This window comes from Neodiprion fabricii, chromosome 3, assembly GCF_021155785.1.
Source record: "Neodiprion fabricii isolate iyNeoFabr1 chromosome 3, iyNeoFabr1.1, whole genome shotgun sequence".
NCBI lineage: Eukaryota > Metazoa > Arthropoda > Insecta > Hymenoptera > Diprionidae > Neodiprion > Neodiprion fabricii.
In genome coordinates this window covers 23,261,028-23,282,810 of record NC_060241.1, presented here as the reverse complement: position 1 = coordinate 23,282,810, position 21,783 = coordinate 23,261,028, and the positions used below count along the sequence as shown (strand labels likewise).

General features: G+C 40.0%; 1 protein-coding gene across 3 annotated transcripts in view; it reads left to right on the top strand.

The window, feature by feature from the left end:
• The window catches only part of LOC124179099 (tachykinin-like peptides receptor 99D), a 127,232-nt gene that overhangs the window by 89,734 nt on the left and 15,715 nt on the right, over nt 1-21,783 (top strand). For all 3 annotated transcript variants that reach the window (XR_006869951.1, XR_006869950.1, XM_046563176.1), the window contains 2 exons: nt 2,607-2,825; nt 12,106-12,256. Coding sequence is in view for 1 of the 3 variants with exons in the window: in XM_046563176.1 (XP_046419132.1) it covers nt 2,607-2,825; nt 12,106-12,256 (370 nt within the window). In the remaining 2 variants the exon portion in view is untranslated. The remainder of the gene's footprint in view (nt 1-2,606; nt 2,826-12,105; nt 12,257-21,783) is intronic.

Genomic DNA, 21,783 nt, shown 5'->3' with positions numbered 1-21,783 from the left:
AAATGAAGTACCCCGACTAATTATAATTTTCACACGTGGTGGGTTTAATTGGATAAGCGAAATATGAACGCCCAGAATGCAATATAAACTTAAATTGAAATATACCGGGAATTAGATCATTCTGGATAAACAGACGAGATGTTATATTCGTAGTTGATGGGATAATTAATCGATGGAGAGATATGAGTTCGGCATCCCCATAGATATTACAGAAAATTTAGTCGATCATTTTTCATATTGATAATAACGGAAAATAGGCTTTCAAAAAATTGAGTAATTTCTCAAGTGACATTTATATCGACAGAACGTTCAGCCCTTGATGAATTTATATCACGGGTATGATTCCACAGTTTTCGACTCATCCTCGAACAGGGACGTAATTTACGAAACAGAAACTCACAGTCTCAGAGTTACACCTCTGATACAGACAGTTGAACGACCGTAAGTAACGCTACTTATACTATACTACAATACTAAACGGTCAGATACATACGACACATGTTGCAAATGCGCTGAATATGATTGCAAATGTATAATAATTAGTTAGGCACACGTTACATGCACGCCACTTGAGTTCGAAAAAGAGTTAATTGCAATTGATAACATTATTTTCATAATGGCCGGAATTAGTCCCTGTCTTCTGTATCTATCGAGACGTCGGCGCCCTAATATATTTCAAGATGAGTCCATGTCTATTTTCGAAAAAAGTATAACAGGACCATTGGACGCGCGGTGTTAAATTAGTAAGATTATCGTCTTCCCTTCAGGTTCTTCCGTCTTAATTCTTCTTTGTTACTTCTCATTCTCATCCCCTCTGCCATCATTCAGAGCATCTGTTTCGATTCCTCGTTTTCCTCGTGAATATTCGTGTAAAGCTGAGTCATGCTGACAGGGCAGACGCCCCGGTGTCAAAATAACTTAATCGAGTAATTTCAAGGAACGACCCACGAAACTTTCCCCAAGCTAATCCAATTGTAAAGACGGAAGATGGTACGTTCGAGCTTCGCAATGATTAAGCAGGTTTGTGAATATTTTTATAGTTCCGAAGACTCATCCCTCCTTGTAACTAATTTTTAACGTCAATATGTCACCATCGCACGTATGTTACTACGATTGAATTACATTTCGCTCCCAATAAATTTATATAATACATGGAGAAAAGTTGAGTTATACCACCAAAATTTGCAGTTTGCGTCTGAATTCCTATCCGCATTAGTTGCGGTTTTATAACCAGAATCGTGACGGTGCGGGCGGTTACTTTGACCCTAACTGAAAGCGAGTGTCAAACTCCTCCTAACAATAAAACATACCAGCTTGACAAAAATAAAATACTCAAAATACCTATGATTGTGGAAAAGCAATAACCGTCGTCACCCTTGTCACCTTGACGAATGAAACACCTCAGACAAAGCTTCACCTGATTTAGGTACGCATTGTGTGTACACGATCGTCCGAATAAAATGATACCGAAATCTCAGGCTTCCAAAGGGATCGGTTCATAGGTGCCAGGAGGCTCCATGACCCATCCGTTGGCAATATTTACTGCCTCTTTGTGTCGACCTTGAGACCCTTTGGAGTTTCGCACAGTGAGAGCCAATATCCTGTCAAAACGTACGATCCAACTTTACTCCCGTGCCATCTGTCGTCATGTATGAGGATAAACCATGATTCAAAAGCACAAGTCCCATACAGGCTTCATTGTCAACTGTCATCATTCTTTCCAACGAAGTGAACAATTGGTTCACCGATTAAACCCCATCGAAGACAAAGCCTTAAGACTCACTGCTCGATGATCCGAAACGAACCGATGGATTTGGTGGCGAGGCATCCCCGTAAGCTCCAAATCGGAAATTGAACCGAAAAGTTTAATGAATTACGTAATTTATGGTGCGGTTGATATGGACGGTGGAGAAAAAATGGTAGTACAATCGATTGTTTCTGAAAACTGCATTCTGGATCGCTATACATGAATATTTTTGAGAATGATTACCAAAATATAATTAACAAATTTTAGAACATAGAAGCCTCGTAATCATTGTTCATTGTGAGATAAACAATTAAACTACCCGAAAAATTTCTGCATGATAGATCCCGTTTCGAAACAGCTGGGGATATTATTCATTACAGATGCGAACTGCAGGTGCATTTTACGTGAATTGGACTGAAAGCTGGAGCGATACGAATGATAGCAAAAAGAAAACAATAAACTATTCCGGTGAGATCCGAAACATCTGCAGAGCCGTTTGTCAACCAAACTTTAATTGAAATGATTCGACTGATTTTTGAGTTATTAATCACAAAAATGTAACCGAACCCCATGTACCATCATCGCTTGGCCATGATCTTCAGTGAAAAGTTTTCCCTGCAAGAATTACTGTATGGATGAAAATTGTATTGTATTCCTCGTTATATGCATATCATAAACATGTTTGAAACCCTATATAAGTGGTGACTAGTCTCCCGTGTCAAGACTAGGTAAATTATTGTTATCAAATCTTACGAATTTCCGAGATAACTCGTACGGTCAATTTTGCATACCCGTGAGAAATATGATTCAGGCACAGTTTTCGACGTAGCGCTAACCGCGTGATTAACTCTGATTGCAGGTATATGGCGATAATGAATCCCTTGAGACCGCGAATGGGACGACGAGCCACCTTGTGCATTGCGGTCGCCATATGGATGGTCGGCGCTATTTTGTCCCTTCCGATGCTCCTGTTCTACACTACCTTCACGCAGAAGTTCGACAACGGCGAGGTCCGAGTAATTTGCTACAGCGATTGGCCGAACAGCAATGACGAGGGCCTCAGCTACGGGGAATATCTGTAAGTACCGATCCGACGAATTAGAACCTCCGGTGGGTACCTTGGGCGTACCTACGCGTCACCTTCCCCGCGCTTTGCGAATAGGTACCGATTTACCTACGCAATGAATTCTGATCACGTTCCCGATAATGCCGGTACCAACCCCAATCGACTCGGGTGAATTCTCATCCGTTGCGACGCGTTCGCATAGACAGCTTATATTATATTATCCATATGCGCACATTCCGCGCTAATAAAGTACCCGGGGCGGGGAAATATTGCTTTAATCAAAAGTAAGTTATCGCTGTGTATATTTACAATGTACATATATATGTATGTATAAGTTTATAACCGTCCGGGCTTGATGCCGTAAAATTCAACCTTTGCACGGTCTGGGTGAAAGCCTAGACACTGTTTTATGAAAATGCACCTAGCACGTGATGAGTAGAACTTGGGGTAAAAAAGGCGGGAAAAACAAAAGAACCTTGATACGTACGTCAAAGTCAGATTGGCAGGTACTGAAGAACGTAGCGTTAAATTTTACAGCGAAGTAAATCAAGTAGCTAGAAAATCGTTTTCGAAAGGCATAGCGAGTTGTACTTCACAGACGCGTAGTACGTGCGCATTTGCTTTGTATTCTCTTGCCGCGAGTCATAACCAAGTTTGAGAGAATATGATAGCCTTAAGCAAACTGTAATGTAGTCACGTCTAGCCTTGGCACTTTGATGTGCAAACGTTGACGAATGCGAACTCGTTCTACGCACTTTAACCTGACCTTAATTTCGGGCGGAGTTGGCCATGTATAGGAAAAATGAAAGATCGTATTCTCAATTTGGTAAGATTTCGTTAACGATCGTTTCAGAAATTTTTTAATCAAAATTTACGCGAGTGTAAAAACTTCGATTAAACCTGTTGGAATGCTTGATTCGGAAGCCAAGTATGATAACACTGACAGGTCTGTGCGGATAATTATAAAAATTGGAACGCGCCGTTTCCCTTAATAAAATGAACGCTCGCCACCATAAATTTTAAGTCCGCGGGTTTGATAATGGCGCGGAAATACATTAGTAGAACGAAAATTAAATCAGGTGGGTGTGTAGTACAACATTGTATATAAGAAATTCCCCCCCATGTCACGTGTAATGTACAGGTATAGGTACGTAAAATATCTCTGTTTCGAGCAGCTGTCACGTGCAGGTTTCCACCAACCGAGGCATGAAGGCAGAGTGAGACGCGGTCTCGGGTAGCATTTTATATTATGAATTTAACGCCAGAAGAGCAGATTCTACGATAACCGACTGCTCTGTCACAGTCCGTTTTCTTGCGGTTCTAAACGATTTCCGTGAGTGCAAAGGGCGTGTTTTCAAAGAGCTTTATGAAAACAGTAATACCTCCATAAATTCGCACCCTCTGTGGCCGGGCACTCACTAAAAGCATTTCAAACCTCGTGACGCTCTTCGGTTTATAAAACGTTACGATTTCTGCGACGAATCGTAATGATCCATTTTGTTGGGTAATTTATCAAAGTGTCGCAAGGATGCACGCGAAAAAGGTAGTCGCTCCTCTCTTTGCTTCATGCATAAACCATTTCGAATTTTCCCAAATAAGCCACTTTATCGCGAGGTAATAAGCTTAACGACAGCATCAAACTCGGTCTCATTTCGCATTCGCAAACGCTTCGACAGCGTCGCGTACAATATTTGCTGACAGAATGTGATCCTTGATCCATCAATCGATCAGACTATCGATCCGCGAGCTGCTTCTTCGTTTGACTAATAAATTTTTGAACTGCGAGACAGTTATTTTTTAAATACTGACTCGGTGTTTTTCGATATACTTGATTTGAACCGATCATAAATCATAATCACATGGTAGCTACTCGAGTATGTTTTCTTGCGGAGACTTGAGAAACAACAATGTGAACAAGGATGTAGTATTTTTTTTAGACACCGGGGTTGAAGGCGATTGAGTTGAATATCAGGTTTTGAGCTAATAAACGCAATAAGCTGTAAGATGACACAAAATGGGGCGACGTTGATCAGCACAAACGGAGTAAATGAAATCCGATTTGAATTGTTTTACAGCAAAAAACAGCTCCGTTGTACACAGTAACCGTCCATTGCAAACAGACGAAAACTGATTCGTCGACTGGTGTTGATTAAACTTACCGCAATGTATACCGCGACAATGACGTAAGAACGATCATTATAAGAATTATAATATTACCATTGTGCGGAAGATTAATTGTTTAGAGAGGACTATGAGATAAAGTTAATAAAGAATTTACATAAAGGCTGGTGCTCGCCTTTACGGTGAAAGCTCGTCAATCCCTCGGTTTTGAAATGGAATCGCACCCTCTCAGCGGCCTGCAGGGGTGTAAATATGAGCGAGAGAGGTGTCGACAACAGGCTAAAAGTCGGAAAAATTTCGCACGGTTAGGCGACGCTTTTTACACCGAATAAAAATGAAACTCATCTGGCTCGTTTTAAGTCTCGGCGTAATTTGAGGTGAAGCATCAAATAGGGTGGAAGCTCATTCGTGAATAGCGGCAAAAAAAATTCTCCAACTCCGAATTGTGCATGGAAGCATTTTGCGTTTCTTATAATTTCTTCAGCGCTATCAGTCACGGTGTCAAAGAAATAAAAGAAAAACCAACAGTCTTGTTGCCTTTCGCGCGGTGTTTAAATTTCTTATTCTTTACTCGACGTCGCTTTTGGACTTGAATGCTGAAACTAATTTATAACAGATGTTGGGTGATGAATTTATTTATTTATTTACTTTTATCTTTTTCTTAGTGATGAAGTTTGGTTTAATCGAAACGTAAAGTTTTACGCCGCACTGCAATTACGAGCCGCCTTTGTGGCGGTGAAAAAGCAAATATTTTTCCGACAGAGGGATGAGATATCTGTGAGAAACTTTGAAGGAGAAAATTGCTTGTTCAGCAAGTCACAAGGGGTTGATGGGAGTTCGGTGCTGAAAATTCTCTGAAATCCGAGACGATATTACCGACATTCGATCATGGAATGGGAATAATATTTGTAACTCTGACGATAAAATCTTGAATATAATGTCGAAAACTATTTCCGTCGTAAGTTTGTCTATGGCCGGAATATGCCGTCGCTTACGCGATTCGAATACTAATTTCTGCACTTTCGATTCACCTGGAGCGATTGAGCGAATGAAGATATTGGATAAGCATAAAGGAAGAAAAGCAAAGAAACGGAGTCCCGCAGAGGTGAAGGTTACGCAAACGGATCAGGTTATTTCAAATATTCAGGGACGCTATGCAATAACAATTCCAGACTCGCAGCCATCTACTTGCTCAATCTAAAGCAAAGTTCGCAACTCCTATTTCGCTCTATCGCGAAATCAACAACGTTGTATTTTCCAAGAAACGCGCGTTCCTCGCCGACTCTCGGAGGATTTAAGAATCCGTCTTACCTGCACTCTCCTCGAGGCGAACACAGAGCTGCGACAATCGTGTCAAACTACGTACAAAGGTATTCGCCAGTTCCATTGCTGCATCGGTAGATGTTGTGGAAGCCCGCGACTTTAATCCTAGCAAATCTTTAACCCTCTCAAAAGTTGCGAAGCCATGTAGCACCTGCAAATCTCACCCTGTCTCTCTCCTTCGCCCTCCGAACTACATGCGAAAGGAAGTGTTTTCAAGTTGTTAGATTAGGGATAAGAACGAAATGTAGGGTTCATTTGTGCAAAAGCAAAAAGAAAAAGCACAAAGTGTGTCGATAAGACAACAGTGAACACTGAACATGCGAACCTCTCGGAAACTGCAGCGAAGTTGAAACGAGGTAAATCGGAACTTTTTCAAGCAGACGGGTAAATCTAGTTCAAACATTCATCTCTGGACAAGAGAAAGAATATAAGAATTTTCTTTTTTTCTTTTCAACCAAAAAAACCTTTCAGCAGAATCGCCGATAGCGAAGTACTCGCGACAATTTTTTCAACTAATACGAAGTAAGTTTAGTCTTAGGCTAGAAGATTTAGGTAAACACCGGAGTATGCCGTTTATCGTACTCTCGTAGATGCATCAACACGGTCTGACGGCCAAAGTTATCCTTTGAGGAGTAGCTCGTGTATAACTTAGAAACTTGTTCTGTTTTGGCGTCAGAAGTAAAGCCCGCCTCGTTCATTCTTCGCGTGGCATCCTCGGGCATGGACGCACCCTCGGGATACGTTCGCCGCGGGTCACAACTGTGCATTCACGTCTCACCCGACATTCTTCGAGTGTTTGAAATGCGATGGAATTCCTGAATTCCATCTCGAGGAGGCCGCAATTCCAGGGTCAACCCTGCTTCCCCCTCTGGCGCAACCCTTTGCCTCTCGATCCCCGTTAGGATGGATCGATTCGAGCGAGGTCGATAACCATTATCCTTGAATGAAAATTAAAAAGTCATGTAGGTATTCAAGGATCGAGGAATTCTTTATTCATCCATGTCCCGAACGGCATTCGCCCTCAAACTGGAAATTAATATCGATATAATAATAATAGTGATAATAATATCCTTGAGCCGATTTTTATAATGAAATATTATCACGCCACTTGATTATACCAGATTTTAGCCAAGCTAAAAAAATTTAGAGATAATCTTGCTCGAGAAAAAGGTTCGGCGACTCGGGAGTGCCGAACGAAGCGGAATGAAACCGCAGCCTGCATATGATTTATGGAACGGATCGTATAACTCAGGACGAAACGTTTTCATCCCGAACGAGATATGCCAAATTTTTTTTCCCCTCTTTGTCGTCACCGGTGATAGAATGTATGTTCCTCTGCCGAAGAATGAATCCTTGCCTATGTAGTCGTTAATTGCCAGAGAAAAAAAATCACAAATACATTACATTAATTATACGTATAACGTGTAGCCTCGTTGAATTGCTGTGAGAGTATTTCATTTTTGTCTCATAAGTCCGTAGAAATTTTAAGATTCGATTAAACCGATTATTCCTGAGCAAAAAATCTTCTTTTCGCAAGTTCAAAATGCACTTTATTCCCTACGGCTATGAGTCGTAAAATAATGTTGTACTTTGTCATTCGTTTCGAAGTACATATGAATTTTAATCCAATTCAGACTCTCTAGAATTCATAGTTTCACCCTGTAAATATTTTCAGGACTAACCGTGAGATGAAAAAAAAACTCCAACAACATATATCAACACTTTTATCAGGACTCAGACAAAGTCCGGAAAGTTCGCCCGAGATAACGATAATGCCATAAAAATATCCCCGGGCTCGCCAAATTTTTTGCTCCTTTCCTCGCGTCTACTCGTCGATATTTCAACGACCGCGGTGGCTTTGCGCTTTTAATATACCGCGTACGTACCCTCGGGCTAGTTTTATCGCATACTTTGGTACATGCCTAAGCGGTCTCCGGGCAAGCAGATGCGCATGTATCGTGTATTTGTGTTTATATATGTATCTAGATTAAAGACGTCCCCTCGCCGCACGTTGTGGCTCAAACTTGGTACACCCACTCGAACCTGCAACATCCTGCTCATCGGAATATGGACCAAATGAAAATTACATGCGAAGCAAGCTTTCGCAAAATCCCCGGGATTTGGTCCCGGTTCGGCGCTAATGCACGCCACAATTATATACGTTTGTATATGTATATTTGTCGGCCACGTACAAGTTGACCGTTGTAACTGTTATAATTACACAAAGCTTTGCAATGCAGTGAAGAATCTTCTTTTAATTTTCCCAAACACTCATTCTGTACGACCAATTTCATTTCAGCGATGAATTATTCATAAAAACCGAGCCAGATTTAGAGAAATTTATTTCCATAATATATCTCCAAATATCAAGGTACACGTATATCAAACCCAAAAATAAAAAAGGCATGACAGTCCTATTCTATACACAATTCTGAACAAAATCACTTCGATGCATTTTGCATTTTACGCATAAATAAAGAGAAAGCATGAATTCTACGAATTTGTTATTGAGATTTCATGCGTGGACCTCGATATTTGGAGATATATGTATACGTTAACGTCGAAATCGAACAGGGTACCCGCTTAAAAATTGTTGTTCTCATCGTTGGATGAGTAAATTCGTGAGCCTACGCAATAACAGTGCGATAAAGGAAAAATTGAAATGCTTGTCATACGACAAATCATAAATTAAGTAAATTGATCCCATTCACGAACGATTCGAGATGACAATTCGAACCGAGGACAACATTCTTCGAATGACGAGGATTACGTTGCAGGTAAATGTACCGAAAGGCGTAGTTTTACCCCGGTACAAAGCTGACACGTACAGCAGACCGCATGAATTGCAACGATAAGAAGACGAGTTTTTTCATTGGTTGCATAGAAGAGCATCGCTCAGGATTTCTAAAGAAAACCGTAACGCATCGTGAAAACTGAAAGGTTAACGATGCTAGTTGAAAACGGTCTAGTCCCCTCCGTATCGCTCTAAATGCGAAAATTATACACGCGTGATCCATACAGTCATAAATTATACAGCGTCTACACGCGCATATAACGCGCAGCACATAGGCAGGCATGTATTTAGGTACCTGGTTTCCATAGCTCGTATATCAATCTGACGCCGGAGCAAACCCATAAAAAACAATAATCGACAAAGAAGGGCTCGTGGAAACGGCAAAGAAGTCAGCAGAGACAGGGGATTTGTTTACTTTGACAAGTACGTAGACTGATAATAATTTTATTTTTCATAAGTTACTAAAAATGTTCTAGCGCCATGGTTATCGTCACAACAACGGCTTAACCCTTTGAGTCACGGTGGTAAATATTCTCAACACCTATTTTATATCCATTTTTTGTATATTCAGAGAACTTTTTTCTTTTTTCAACATATTTCTTTGCGGTTTTTTGCTACTTCTGACAGTATACTAATTGGTTTTCGATACTCGAGAGTAATTGTTGCGATACAATGTAAAATATTAACAAATTAATTGAAAGTTTGTTAAAATTGAAGGCAGAATTCATTTCCGAGAAAGTTACCCCTCTACACATAATACGTGTTTTAGATAAAACATAAGTTTTTCGAGTCACTAATTATGGGGTTTCAGATTTGTAATCAACGACCCCGAAAACCCCTGCACAGCATTGTTTTGACCGGATTCGAGAAAATTTTTAATTTTCGTCCGCCATATTGGATCCGCCGAGTTGAATATTTGAAATTTGATATCCGATTTGTATTCAGCGACCTGAAAAACCTTTGATCACCATCTTGTTACAAAAGTTGACTCAGTACAATAACGCGTGACTCAAAATATTAAATAATCTTCAAATTACATTTTGTTTTCAATTGTTCCGGAACCCTGGATAACCGAGCAATCAAGTTGACATCGTTAAATAAGAATACGATCGTCAGTAGGAATTGTTACATTTATAATACATTAGACCTGTAACATATTAGAAATTTCCTCTCCTAGAGCAACCGATGTTACAGAGCGCACAGCTCAACGACACGTGTATAATAATATTGGTGGGTATAATTTTAAGATAAACAATGGCGATAATGATTAATAATCCGGTTAAATCAAGGAAATTGACGGAAAGGGGAGAGGACCCGGTAAGCAACGCATTTCGCGGAATAACACTCGCTTTCGGAATCCCGTTGCTAATGAACGAATCTTTCGTTCAATTAATTATGCTCTCGAGACGTTAAACCGCGGCCTAATCCACCGCCGTCAATCTTGTGGAATTTATAACGTATTACTGTATCGGGGCTGAAGATTTCCTCGGGGTTCCTACCATTCCGCAAGCTCTCGCATGCCTACGCATAAATGACGACGTTACATCTTCCCGAGACATGTGTAATTTCACTATCAGTGCTCTTGCCCGATGGGTCGTTAAAAACTTCAAATCTCACGTTCTCCAAGCGAGAACTTTAATTGTTCCACAAAGTTTTAGAGAAATTTTACCCTAATCAAATTCACGGATGATTACGGACACCGAATTTTTAAATTTAAGCCCAATATTGTACATATTGTATAACTTGTGAAACTTCTTGAATGTATTATATAACCTTTCGGAGAGAATTCACGCTATTCGGGTTTCAATTAAGACACTTCAAGACGTTTCAAGTACAAAGCTGGCGTCGCGTTCCGCACATCTAGAATGCCAATTAAGAATTTCACGGAAGTGTGAAGAAGAAGAATAAAGGAACAATTTTTTACACCGACGCCCCTTTTGTGATGAAGATTACGTAATGGAGGGTTAAAATGACCAAAAATTACCTGAATCGTCGTAACATAATCATAAAAAAAGAAAAAAAAAAACCACTGTGTCGAGGGTAAGAAATTACTTTTCTTGATACATCCAAGCTGGCGCAATTTATTAATCTCACACGCCATAAAGTGAACATAACGAGTAGGAACAAAGCGTTACGCTGTATTGTATTATACACAATGTGTAACTAATTTGTAGTCATTCGCGAGCGAATTCAGCTGCACAGCTATTCGGCCATACCTATTATTAACACGCAACAACTGCCCATATTAGTTTGTGATTCGGATGAAAATTACATTCGGCGCCGGCGTGTATAATACAAATGTCGTTATCCATATAGAGGGTCAATTTTATTGTTACTACAGACGTAGGTATTATACAAAGTTCCTCCGCATGTCGTATTGTCCGAAAATTGCAACAACACAATAACGGCTGGAATAAGTAATAATGCCAATTGTGACGAAATCTAAAATATTCGAGTTAATTCCGGACCCGTTGAACCGCAAAACGAACATGGAACTTTGTTCAGGAAACGATTTTGTCACGAATTGTTTCACAATTTTCAACTCAGCAAAACAGATGACGCATAATTAACGCGTTTGATTCTGGATGGTAATCAATGTCAATTCAATTTCGACTCCCGGCCGTGCACGCTGTTACACTCGTATCTTGCCTTGAAGCTAGACATGCCGTGGATGTTCAATGACAATAGAAACATCCTGAATAGCCAAATCATCGCGTCTTGGCCGACGACAGCCGAGAGTTTGAAGCAGTACCCTGATTGGTCCGAACGACTGTCATCCAAGACGCGTACAAGGACTGACCGAAGCGATTCGGGAAACTCGATTCCGAACTGTGCCCGAGGCACGTCCTCACTTTCCTGTCAACTTAGGCTCAAGTTGACATAAGAGAGAACGCAGAACGCAAATAAGCGTGAACGCGTGGGAAATCCGGCGGACTTGATCTCGATTTCGAAGAAAAACGTAATACCGTTCATGGGTGTAAACTCGAGGACGTCCTTCGTGGAAAAAATACGTCCATCCGATACTCTACCTTGTTTATTCTCCCTCTGTTACAGATACAACGTGATATTCATGATACTCACGTACTTCCTGCCGATTGGATCAATGACGTTTACGTACGCCAGAGTTGGTCTTGAATTATGGGGTTCCCAGAGCATAGGAGAAGCAACCCAGCGCCAGTTGGATAACATTCGCAGCAAGCGAAGAGTGAGTGTTAGATTGAAATATTATTAGTTTAGCCAACGTACGTTTCGCCGAATAAACTTACGGCGTACGTTACGTGTAGCCGCTTTATCTTTCGATCCGGGATGTACATTCGGGGACAATGAGTCTGAGACGGCTAATTTTTTACACTAGACAGTTACGTTGGCAACACTGAGAAACTTACAGCGCCATAGTCGGCCGAGCGCGAAACAAACTCAATCTCAATAAACATAACATAACACATGATCGTCGAATCTAACCTTAGAATACGTGTCAATCCAACAAGTCATTATGTTATGTTTATTGAGATTGAGTTTGTTTCGTGCTCGGCCGACTATGGCCCTGTAGGTTTCTGTGTTGCCAACATAACTGTCTAGTGTAAAAAATTAGCCGTCTCAGATTCATTGTCTCCAATTGTACATTGCACGGGACGTGCTCTCCATTTCTCACAAAGTGATGCGTACGGTATGCATTCGTTCACCTGTACGTCTATGGTATTTTATGAAGATGAAACAGATCATTATGCGGCGCAGGGATGTTCGGCCGCTTTTAATTAACGTAATTATTTTCAATTACCGCTGCAGTTATACCATGTTGTACCGAATATTAATGCACCGCTGAGCAGACGAAGCGCCCAGCCGCCTGTAAATTATATGCTACAACTCTACGCTCGTACAGTCAAAATATAACCCGGTAACAGAGGAAAAACGTACACCGCGGATTTTCTAGGATATTCAAAGATTGGAATTAAAAATAAAAAATGCCTGACAATGCTAGGTTCGTCTTACGAACCTTCACCGACCTTTTAGCGTGAGGTTTAACGTGTTTTTACGATGAGATTCATGTTAGCTTCGGAAGATGAAGCTTAACCGATAAAGTAAAAACTAGTGGAGTGGAAGGAATTGCAACTATAAGAAACTGGTATTCTTCTTTTTTTTACCGGAAGAAAAAACTATACAAAGACACATCACATTTGCACTTCATGTTACAATTAAGCAATGAGGGGGCCAGTAATGTCGCAAAAACTGATCACTCTACGACGTAAATATTAATTTTTTCAGAAGTGCTCTATAAGCATCAAAAAGCAACAAAAGGCACAGATTAACGATTTAACTTGTACCTTCAACCTTACAACTAATTTTGCTAAAAATTGGCCTTCTTTTTCTCAGATTTGGTTGATAGCGAATATTTGCGAGGCTGTAACCTCGATAGAAAGGAACCCCCAGCTCGAAGGTGAACCTTCTATATCTAAGGTTAACAGAGGCGTAATAACGTAAAGATCTGGCGGCCAAGGTAGCCGGTGAAGAGTGTCGGGCGTTGCCTCCGACCCCACAATATCTGGATAATCCGAACTCGTAAAGCCGAGTTATCATATTATTATTTTATTACGTCCGCGAGATTCGGCGTTTCGGCAGTTACTCAATTTACGGCCACCAACGGCCAACACCATCGGAAAGAAGTTAGCGCGAGTTTACGGCGTTTCTGACGCTTCTCGTCGTTTTGATTGGCAGGAAGTTAGTGGATGAAAATCATTTCCTTTCCATCAGGTATACCTGAATAGTGGTGGGCTAAGCTCAGCGGCAAGTTGGGCCTCCGTTTATCGAAAACGCCGACACGTCGACCCGGCGAGTCTGGAGCAGCTGATTGAACGTACGAACAAAGGGAACAAGCAGAGGAGAGAGAGAGAGAGAAAGCATAGGGCAAATAAGAAAGAAAATCTTTTCAATACGCACGTTTTCAATTTTCCTGTAAAACAAAACCATTTCCATGCAAATCTTTGCACTATCGACTTCAATTTATATTGCCGAAAGCAAATCATCGATGTCGTTTCAACTTTCCAACGAAATTGAAATCCCTTTGGTGAAGTGACAAGTTGTAAAAAAAACATAAACTTAAACGAAATATGTTTCCTTCGCAAATATACAAATACTTGTCGCTTCCGTACAGCATCGTTGGAGTTTAAATTACAAATTAAAAAATATTAGACGCCGATATTCACGAGGGTGAAAATTTTCGATGAAAATAAAACGAAATGCAAGTTGATAAGAGAATTTATGCGATTGCAATCTGGGTAAGTATCAATGCCGGGTCGGAATCTGAGGCAGAGTTTGAAAAAAGTTTTGATCGCTGGATTTAATGGAGGCGTGTATAACGTTGATCAGGAGAGATTCGCCCCTCGAACGCTTCGGACTGAAGCAGCCCCATCAATTTATTCCGGTATCCCAATTGACGTGTCGTATTTTTCTTCGACGTTGGTAAAAAGTTTCTCACTTGAAATTTCACGTTCAATCAAAAATTAATTTCACACAGCCGTTGATGACGGGTAATTAAACCGCCGGTTTAACGTTAATTAAACCAGCGATTAGGACTGGGGGGGGGGAGAGTTTTTCCGAAGGGATGAGAGGTTCCGTTTGGCCTGACTGAAGGCGCGGCGGTTCTCGCCTGTCCAACATCACCACCGTAAGTACCGATAAGGTGGAAACAGGATCTGCAAGAGGATCGAGGAATTTCCCCGTCGCCCTGCTGCAGCCTCCCTTCACCTCGACAGCAATCGATACTGCTGTTAAAATTTCTCTCCCCGCTGGGCACGATTCGCGCCTGAGAGCTCCGTCGTGTTTTAGATTTACCTGCTTGTACAGGGCTGTACAGTGAAATTCTCACTTTGTACAGACGGCCGCAGACACGTGGCCAGAAAGCGCAGGGCAAACGTTAAACTCCATTATAACTTACGTAATTAGGTGATTCTCTCGTGGACCCGCGAACCGAAGCTTCCCTGCCATCCGTTCCTAGCCTCACTATACGTTGATAAGTTGTGTCACTCCCATTTCGCATTTTACCACGGACACTATCAGCCAAGGAATCTTGTCTAACAATAAATGGCACCCACCCTATTAGCGAAGCTGCCATCGGGAGAAATTCCTAGTCGCGGTTACATACATGTATATATATGTACACATGCATGCATACATATATGTATATTTTTAATTATATATCCTTCTTACCCTGTATAATTAAACAAGGGAGTCTTAGCCCTTTAAGATAAAAGCATGTTACGAATAGACGAATTATTTGGTTGCTGCGTCAACCACTATTATTGTAAAAACAGTTTTTCTCTGGACGATAACTTGAGAGCAAACATTTTCTTGAATATAAGATTTTTCCCTGTATTTTCTGTGCTTCACTGTGGCGTCTGCTTTATTATCGGAGAACCCGTTTATTTTTCTTGTAACAAAGAGTTATAGCACATACATTTTTTTAACCATAACCGAAGAATGTACGCAGTTCTGGATACAAAATAAAACTGAATTTTGACACTGTAATAGGAAAATCTGGTGCGTGTTACTGTTCATCTTGATTATGTTCAATCTGTGGTAATATTTTTTCTTGTAACTACGGCGATTATCTGATGTTGGTGTAAGAATAAAATTACATCAAGGCTTTATTTAGTTGGAAAAACGTAGCGGACTAACAATAAGCGACCGAAGTCAATGTTGCTACAACCATAAAATATAGTATTGCCAAGTATAAGCACACTAAATAATTGTTTGTATCATATTTTCGTAATTACAAGAATATTTCAACCTTTATCGTAACGATACCCATTTTAATAGAATTTTCTAGCGAATGTATAAAACAAAATTTTTCTCGTTGTCAACGTCACGTCGAACGACAAACTCGAATGAATTACTACTATTCTACATGACGAGTAATTACCGTAATGGATGATTATGATGATGACGGGTGTGTGCGTGTTTAAATTTGCAGATGCGAAACGCACACGCCCATCCCAGAATTTCTGTAACTAATTGTAAGCACCGTGGTAGACCTTGTCGAAGTTAATTCGTCGATGTATCATAACTATACAACGGTGTTGGAGTTTCTGCACCCTAAGAAGATTAACACACCCCATTTCGACTAACCCTCGCATATTTTTGTCCCTCTAAACTGTTTACAGACTTGCATATAAGGTATTCTACGCCAACTGGAGAAATGATTCTCCCTCACCATTTTTCATTTCGTTCATAATTTTTTGTATGACTTTTCGCGTTCTAAATAGCACTCCTGAATTATTTCAGATTTTTTGATTTCGCAATGGTTTTGTATATTGACTCGAATAAATGCAGGAAACAAATTCTTAAATTAGCTTACAATTAGTTTTTGATATTTTTATTGGTAATTCTTCATTTTTACGCGCCAAGCGGATAACGTATACCTACACGTATAAATACAACAATTACCAATAAAAATACGAAATTGAGTAAATTTAGAATTTTTTTTTTTTCTCAATTTCTTGCAATTAGTCAACAAATATAAAAAAAATAGTTTTCACTTCCGGATTTGATCTTCACTATTCGTACGTAATATACGTACATGAACCTGCGTCTAAAAACCTCCCGATATAAATTAAAACTATTCACAGCTAATAGCATTCGTTCCTAAGTTTGCTTGTAATTATAACGTGCGACAGCAAGGAATATAATGGCGGCCTTTCGCGATTTCACGATTATAATACAGAATTGCAGAGAACGGCAGTTACCTAAGTACCTACCGTACAACGCAGCGATATCATTTGTTCGAGGTGAAACTTTACAATATGCAAATCAGAGATAATGCGCCCCGCGGAATCGCAATGAATAACACGCGTGCCCACGGCTGCACAGTACTCGGCATTTATGTAACGCTTCGACTATCTATCCCAACGTAAATACGTTATAACCGAAGTGCCCTGCATCCCGTGAAGCACATAGTTTACGGAGCGTTCGATCCTTTTCGTCGACCACTCTCCTGCTAAATCGATTACGAATGCAACAGTCGAGCGAGTCGCGTATACACATATTGTAATACATGCAAATTTCAGACGGTCCACTGATTTCATTCTTTTTTCTTTTCCTTCTTTTTTTCAATTCGTTCATTTACTTTTCCTGCAAATAAAGTTGACGAGTGATGTAATTGCGAATGAAAAAGTTTTTACGTCAATGACTGGATTGAAGAAAGAAATTATTTCCTTATTCATTCATTCATTCGTTCATCATTTATTTATTTATACTTGTTGCCTGACTGTTTTTCCTCATTTCAAATTCCTGGCGTAATTTCAATTTCACTCCGTATCTTCCCATAGTTCGTAGTCTACGTAGTTACGTAAATACATTATAATATGACACTGTAAAAATATTAGGTGTCTTGTGTTAATTAATAGTAATGTCCAAGGCGATAAGTTGTCTCGTTCATCCACCTTAGAAACAGACTCTGTCGTTTTAGAGGTAAAACAATAGCGCATGTATAATTATTTGTATAGTGAAATTTATTGCGTCACATTATCTGTCGCGCTTTCGCCTCGCGCCACGTGGAGTCTATTTATTACATTGAATCACATTTTACCGTAGAGATTTCACTCACCCATGATATTACGTGTCTGCGCAAAGCCCAGGTTACAGCCACGTTGTCTCTCGATATATCTCGAATACAGTGAAATCAGATCACGTTGAGTAATTTTCAGTAAAAAAAAAAAAAAAAGATAAAAAATTTTGGGTAACAATCGAACCACAATTCGTTTCAATCAATTCTTTCACCGCGGGATTTCCATATCAACTAGCTATTCACCAAAAGTTGAAAAATTTGATAATTCCAAAGGTATTTGTGAAGTTAATATTTTTTGTACGAGTTTCTTGACTATCTCGCACACTTATTAATATTTTCTGTAATCGATACGAATTCTCAACCAATTTCCATGCAACGATACAGTTTTATCTCGTATCCCAGACCTGTTCGGTGTCAGCTTTCTGCCCCAGCTCTTAAAAATTAAGTACAACATAATCTTCACGCGTATCTTTTGGGCCTCCGTTAAAATTCCACGCCCATGTATAGAAATATGCTACATCCACGGCGTAATTATTTTTCCACTTTGCGAGAGTAATAAGAATTCCTCAGGCATATTATAATTGAAGTAGAAAAAAATACGTTGGCAGATTAAATAATTATGACTCGGATTATCCAGAATCAGCCAACTTGAAAATCCCTCATCCCTTTTAACCCGAAAACATTGTCCAAAATGATAAAATTTTGTAATCCCTGCAGTCGTCAAATTCGTTTTCACACCGGATGAAATTCTTTCGCTTAAATAACTCCTCGACATGAATTGATTCTCGAACCAACATGAACTTATTGCAATAGTTGAAAAGTGAGAATAGTCGAGTAACGCAAAGTAACCAGAACTATAAATTCCTCTCTTTCTCAGCTACCGGCAAACGCGTTGTACCCACACTGCGAGTTTGTGAGAAATGTGTGAAATCTGATACCTTGATTCGCACAGCTTGTCGCGAAGGGGTGAAAGCTTCGAGAGCAATTGAATCGGCTGGTCCCTTTGAGGACCTTATCACGTCCGCAAGTGTGATTAAGTTTTTACGCCCGGAACGCGACTGCCGGCCGTTTGCCGTGTCGCCTGTCTGACTTACCGTTGACTTTTTCCACTCGCTCCACAGCGTTTCTGGTGCAATCACGTTACGCGGCTGCGGCTTCGGCCGTGCCCAAACGATTCGCGGTGAGATTAGGTGTGATTTAATTTCGCCGAGGCTTTCCGACGCATTTCGATTAGGACCTTGCCCGCGAGACTGACAAACGGACCGACCTTCAGACGAGCCAGTTTTGCTTTGAACGCGAGATTTCATTGAAAAAATTTATAGGTATGTACGGCTAATCGGCTGAGGAAGACCAAGCGAAGCTATGTATTGTGAACGATGTATTTCGATTTCGGATTTGAACCTCGTTAATTATGGGGGCGCGCAAAGAGGAAAGATCGACAAAATTTTCAAAAGCATACATTCAGAGAACGCGGAGAAATTCTTTCAAACACGTATTGAATAATTGTGTAGGATTGGTGAAGGAATAAGCTTCTGCGTTGATATATTTTCGATTTGGAGAGCAGAGATAACGCGGACAATTTCATGGACTGGTCGGGTGTTGAGAGTCTTTCTACTTTCGTGGCACGGTTTTGAATTTTAATATTCAGAACGCGGATATAATACGCGAGTGTATTTTCCAATATATTGGAGTATAAACGAGTCGACGGAACTGTTGTGAGAATCTGAAAAAAATCAGAACGTTTTAAATCAGTCAGAAACTCTCGGATTTAATTATAAAACGAAAGCCCATTTGCGCACCGGTTTATATACGATATTTTCCCGCGTACTGCACAAATATAATAACAAGCTTTCGGTATTATACCTTATAATATTGATATACAACCTTTTTTCCAGACCAAAAGATTCAATAAAAGCGTAAGAAGCTCGTAAAAAAAAAGTAGTAAAGAAGCTTGCTTGCATACTGATATTTCATCTTCGTCCCGTCGTCCTTTTCCTTTTTCTCTTCTTTTTTCCAATTCGTTCAATTCTATATTCGACCTTTTTTTGTACCGAACAGGTACCCGCCAGGATTCGGCAAACAACTGAATGCCTATACCCAAAGCGCATGTTCGTCTCAAAAGCCTGATTCGTTTGTAACGTTGTTCACGTTCTCAACTTTTATTTCTTATTCATCCCTCGCGAAAATTGCGAAAGAAAGAATAGTTTTCCCGCATCTCACGGTGTCTCCGTTTAAAACGCAATCCAACACTGAATAAAAGGAAGCAGGATTCTTTGCCGCCTACGTACGGCTCACGTCGACTTACGGGACGTCTACATGCTCTTGAAATCTAATATTTTGTAAGGGTAGTGAGGAATGTGTAACGAGAGGATACTTGCAGCGAGACATGAGACTTACCATTTCCTACTTACTCCGCAACTCAATCTGGCTTTCACTTAACGGCGTGACGAAGTGATTATTTATGGCTAAAAACGCGGAAAATATTTTATAAATTCTTACAGTTACACGCAAAATCCTATAGCCAGTGATTTCACGTTGGGGTAAAAATGTGCCAACAACCAAAACGTAGAATTGTCAAAATTCTGATATATCTTCATTCGTTCCGACAATTTCATGTTATGGCTCCGCATATACTTCACGTTTCTACATCTTGACTTTTCTACATTTCAACATTATATATTTTCAGTGTTCCGAAAAATAAATTTTCACGTCTTTGAAAATTTGATATTGCGATACATTGGTTTTCATGTTTCTACATTTTTACCCCCGGTTTTATTTCGAAAATTTGCATTTGAAATCAAACGAGTGCTCTTTACGACATTCGACGCTGCACGCGAGATATTTACGGTGAAATTTTCCACCCTATCAAATCGCTATTGCCCCTATCTTAGCGAGTGATTTTTGGCAAATACATCGACAAGCGCGATAAGCCGTAACCCTCACGAGTCGATTTAACACGGAAAAGCGGAAGTTCAATAATAAACGGCTTTACTCGTATCGGGGAAAACGCGTCGCACCCTTCGTACGTGTATAATCTTGACAATGACATATTTGTGCAATGTATTACACAAGACAGAATTCCGCTATTATATATGCGAAGAACTTTTCTCCACTTGCGGATCACCGACTTTAACGCCTCCAGAGATTTCGCATTCCGGGCGACTACCAACAACTAATTCGTATACACGATATGTATAATTGAGTAAAAAAACAAATAAGTACTAGTAACATTTGTAATTAGTAATACATTAAAAAACTGTCAAATTAATCCAACGATTTTAATGGCCCTACTGGAACATTCTTTTTTCTATAACCGTGTATTTAGTGCATCGAAGACGAAAATAACATTTTATAAGAAAATGTAAAATGTACCTATGAGATGAGAAAGCCACGATAACGGTTTTTCTACAACTTGAACAAGCCACAAAAATTTCACGAGAGTATTCAATCACGTTTTTCACGTCATGTCAGAGGATTTTTTCCGTTACATGATGTACATAAAAAGATATTCCAAGCGTAGTTATACTCTCAAACTTTTGACATTTTAATGAGGCAGAAACAATGTATTTCCATTATAATAGCAAGATATAGCCTACGTTCCGCTATATTAAAAGCACTCAGATTTCCGGACTGTTCAACTAAATCGTTCCTATTTCTCAGTTAATTTCTTCGTCGATTTTCTGGGAAAGACATGAAGGGATACAAATTGATCGATAATAAAAATTGCTCCCGCACTTGTGAAATAAGACTACGAACAATGTTCAAAATTTCAATTTAAAAAGTCATTTCAGTTTATTCGCGTAAGTTGCGCGTTTCACCGTCATCTCGGTAAAATTTCAATCTCGAAGAATTACCAAGCATCCCTACGCATTTAGTGTAAGACGAGAAAGTGGATAAGAGAGCGGAGATTAACCAACCCTTTGTACAAAATTGTAAGGATCCCGGAGTTAAGTCTATCTTGACAAGTCTATATCACGACTCTTACCCCTGTTATAACTATCGCCGATTCCATGTAAGGATGGCCGTAATTAGAGCGTTCGAAAAAGCCGGTGAAACCTTATCGCTTTAGCTGAACGGGTTCCAACAATTTCCCGTATTTCTCATCGCCCGCTTTATATAGGAGACGATCTTTCCGAGCACAAAGCCCGCCAACTATTCTCTCGCGATGACAA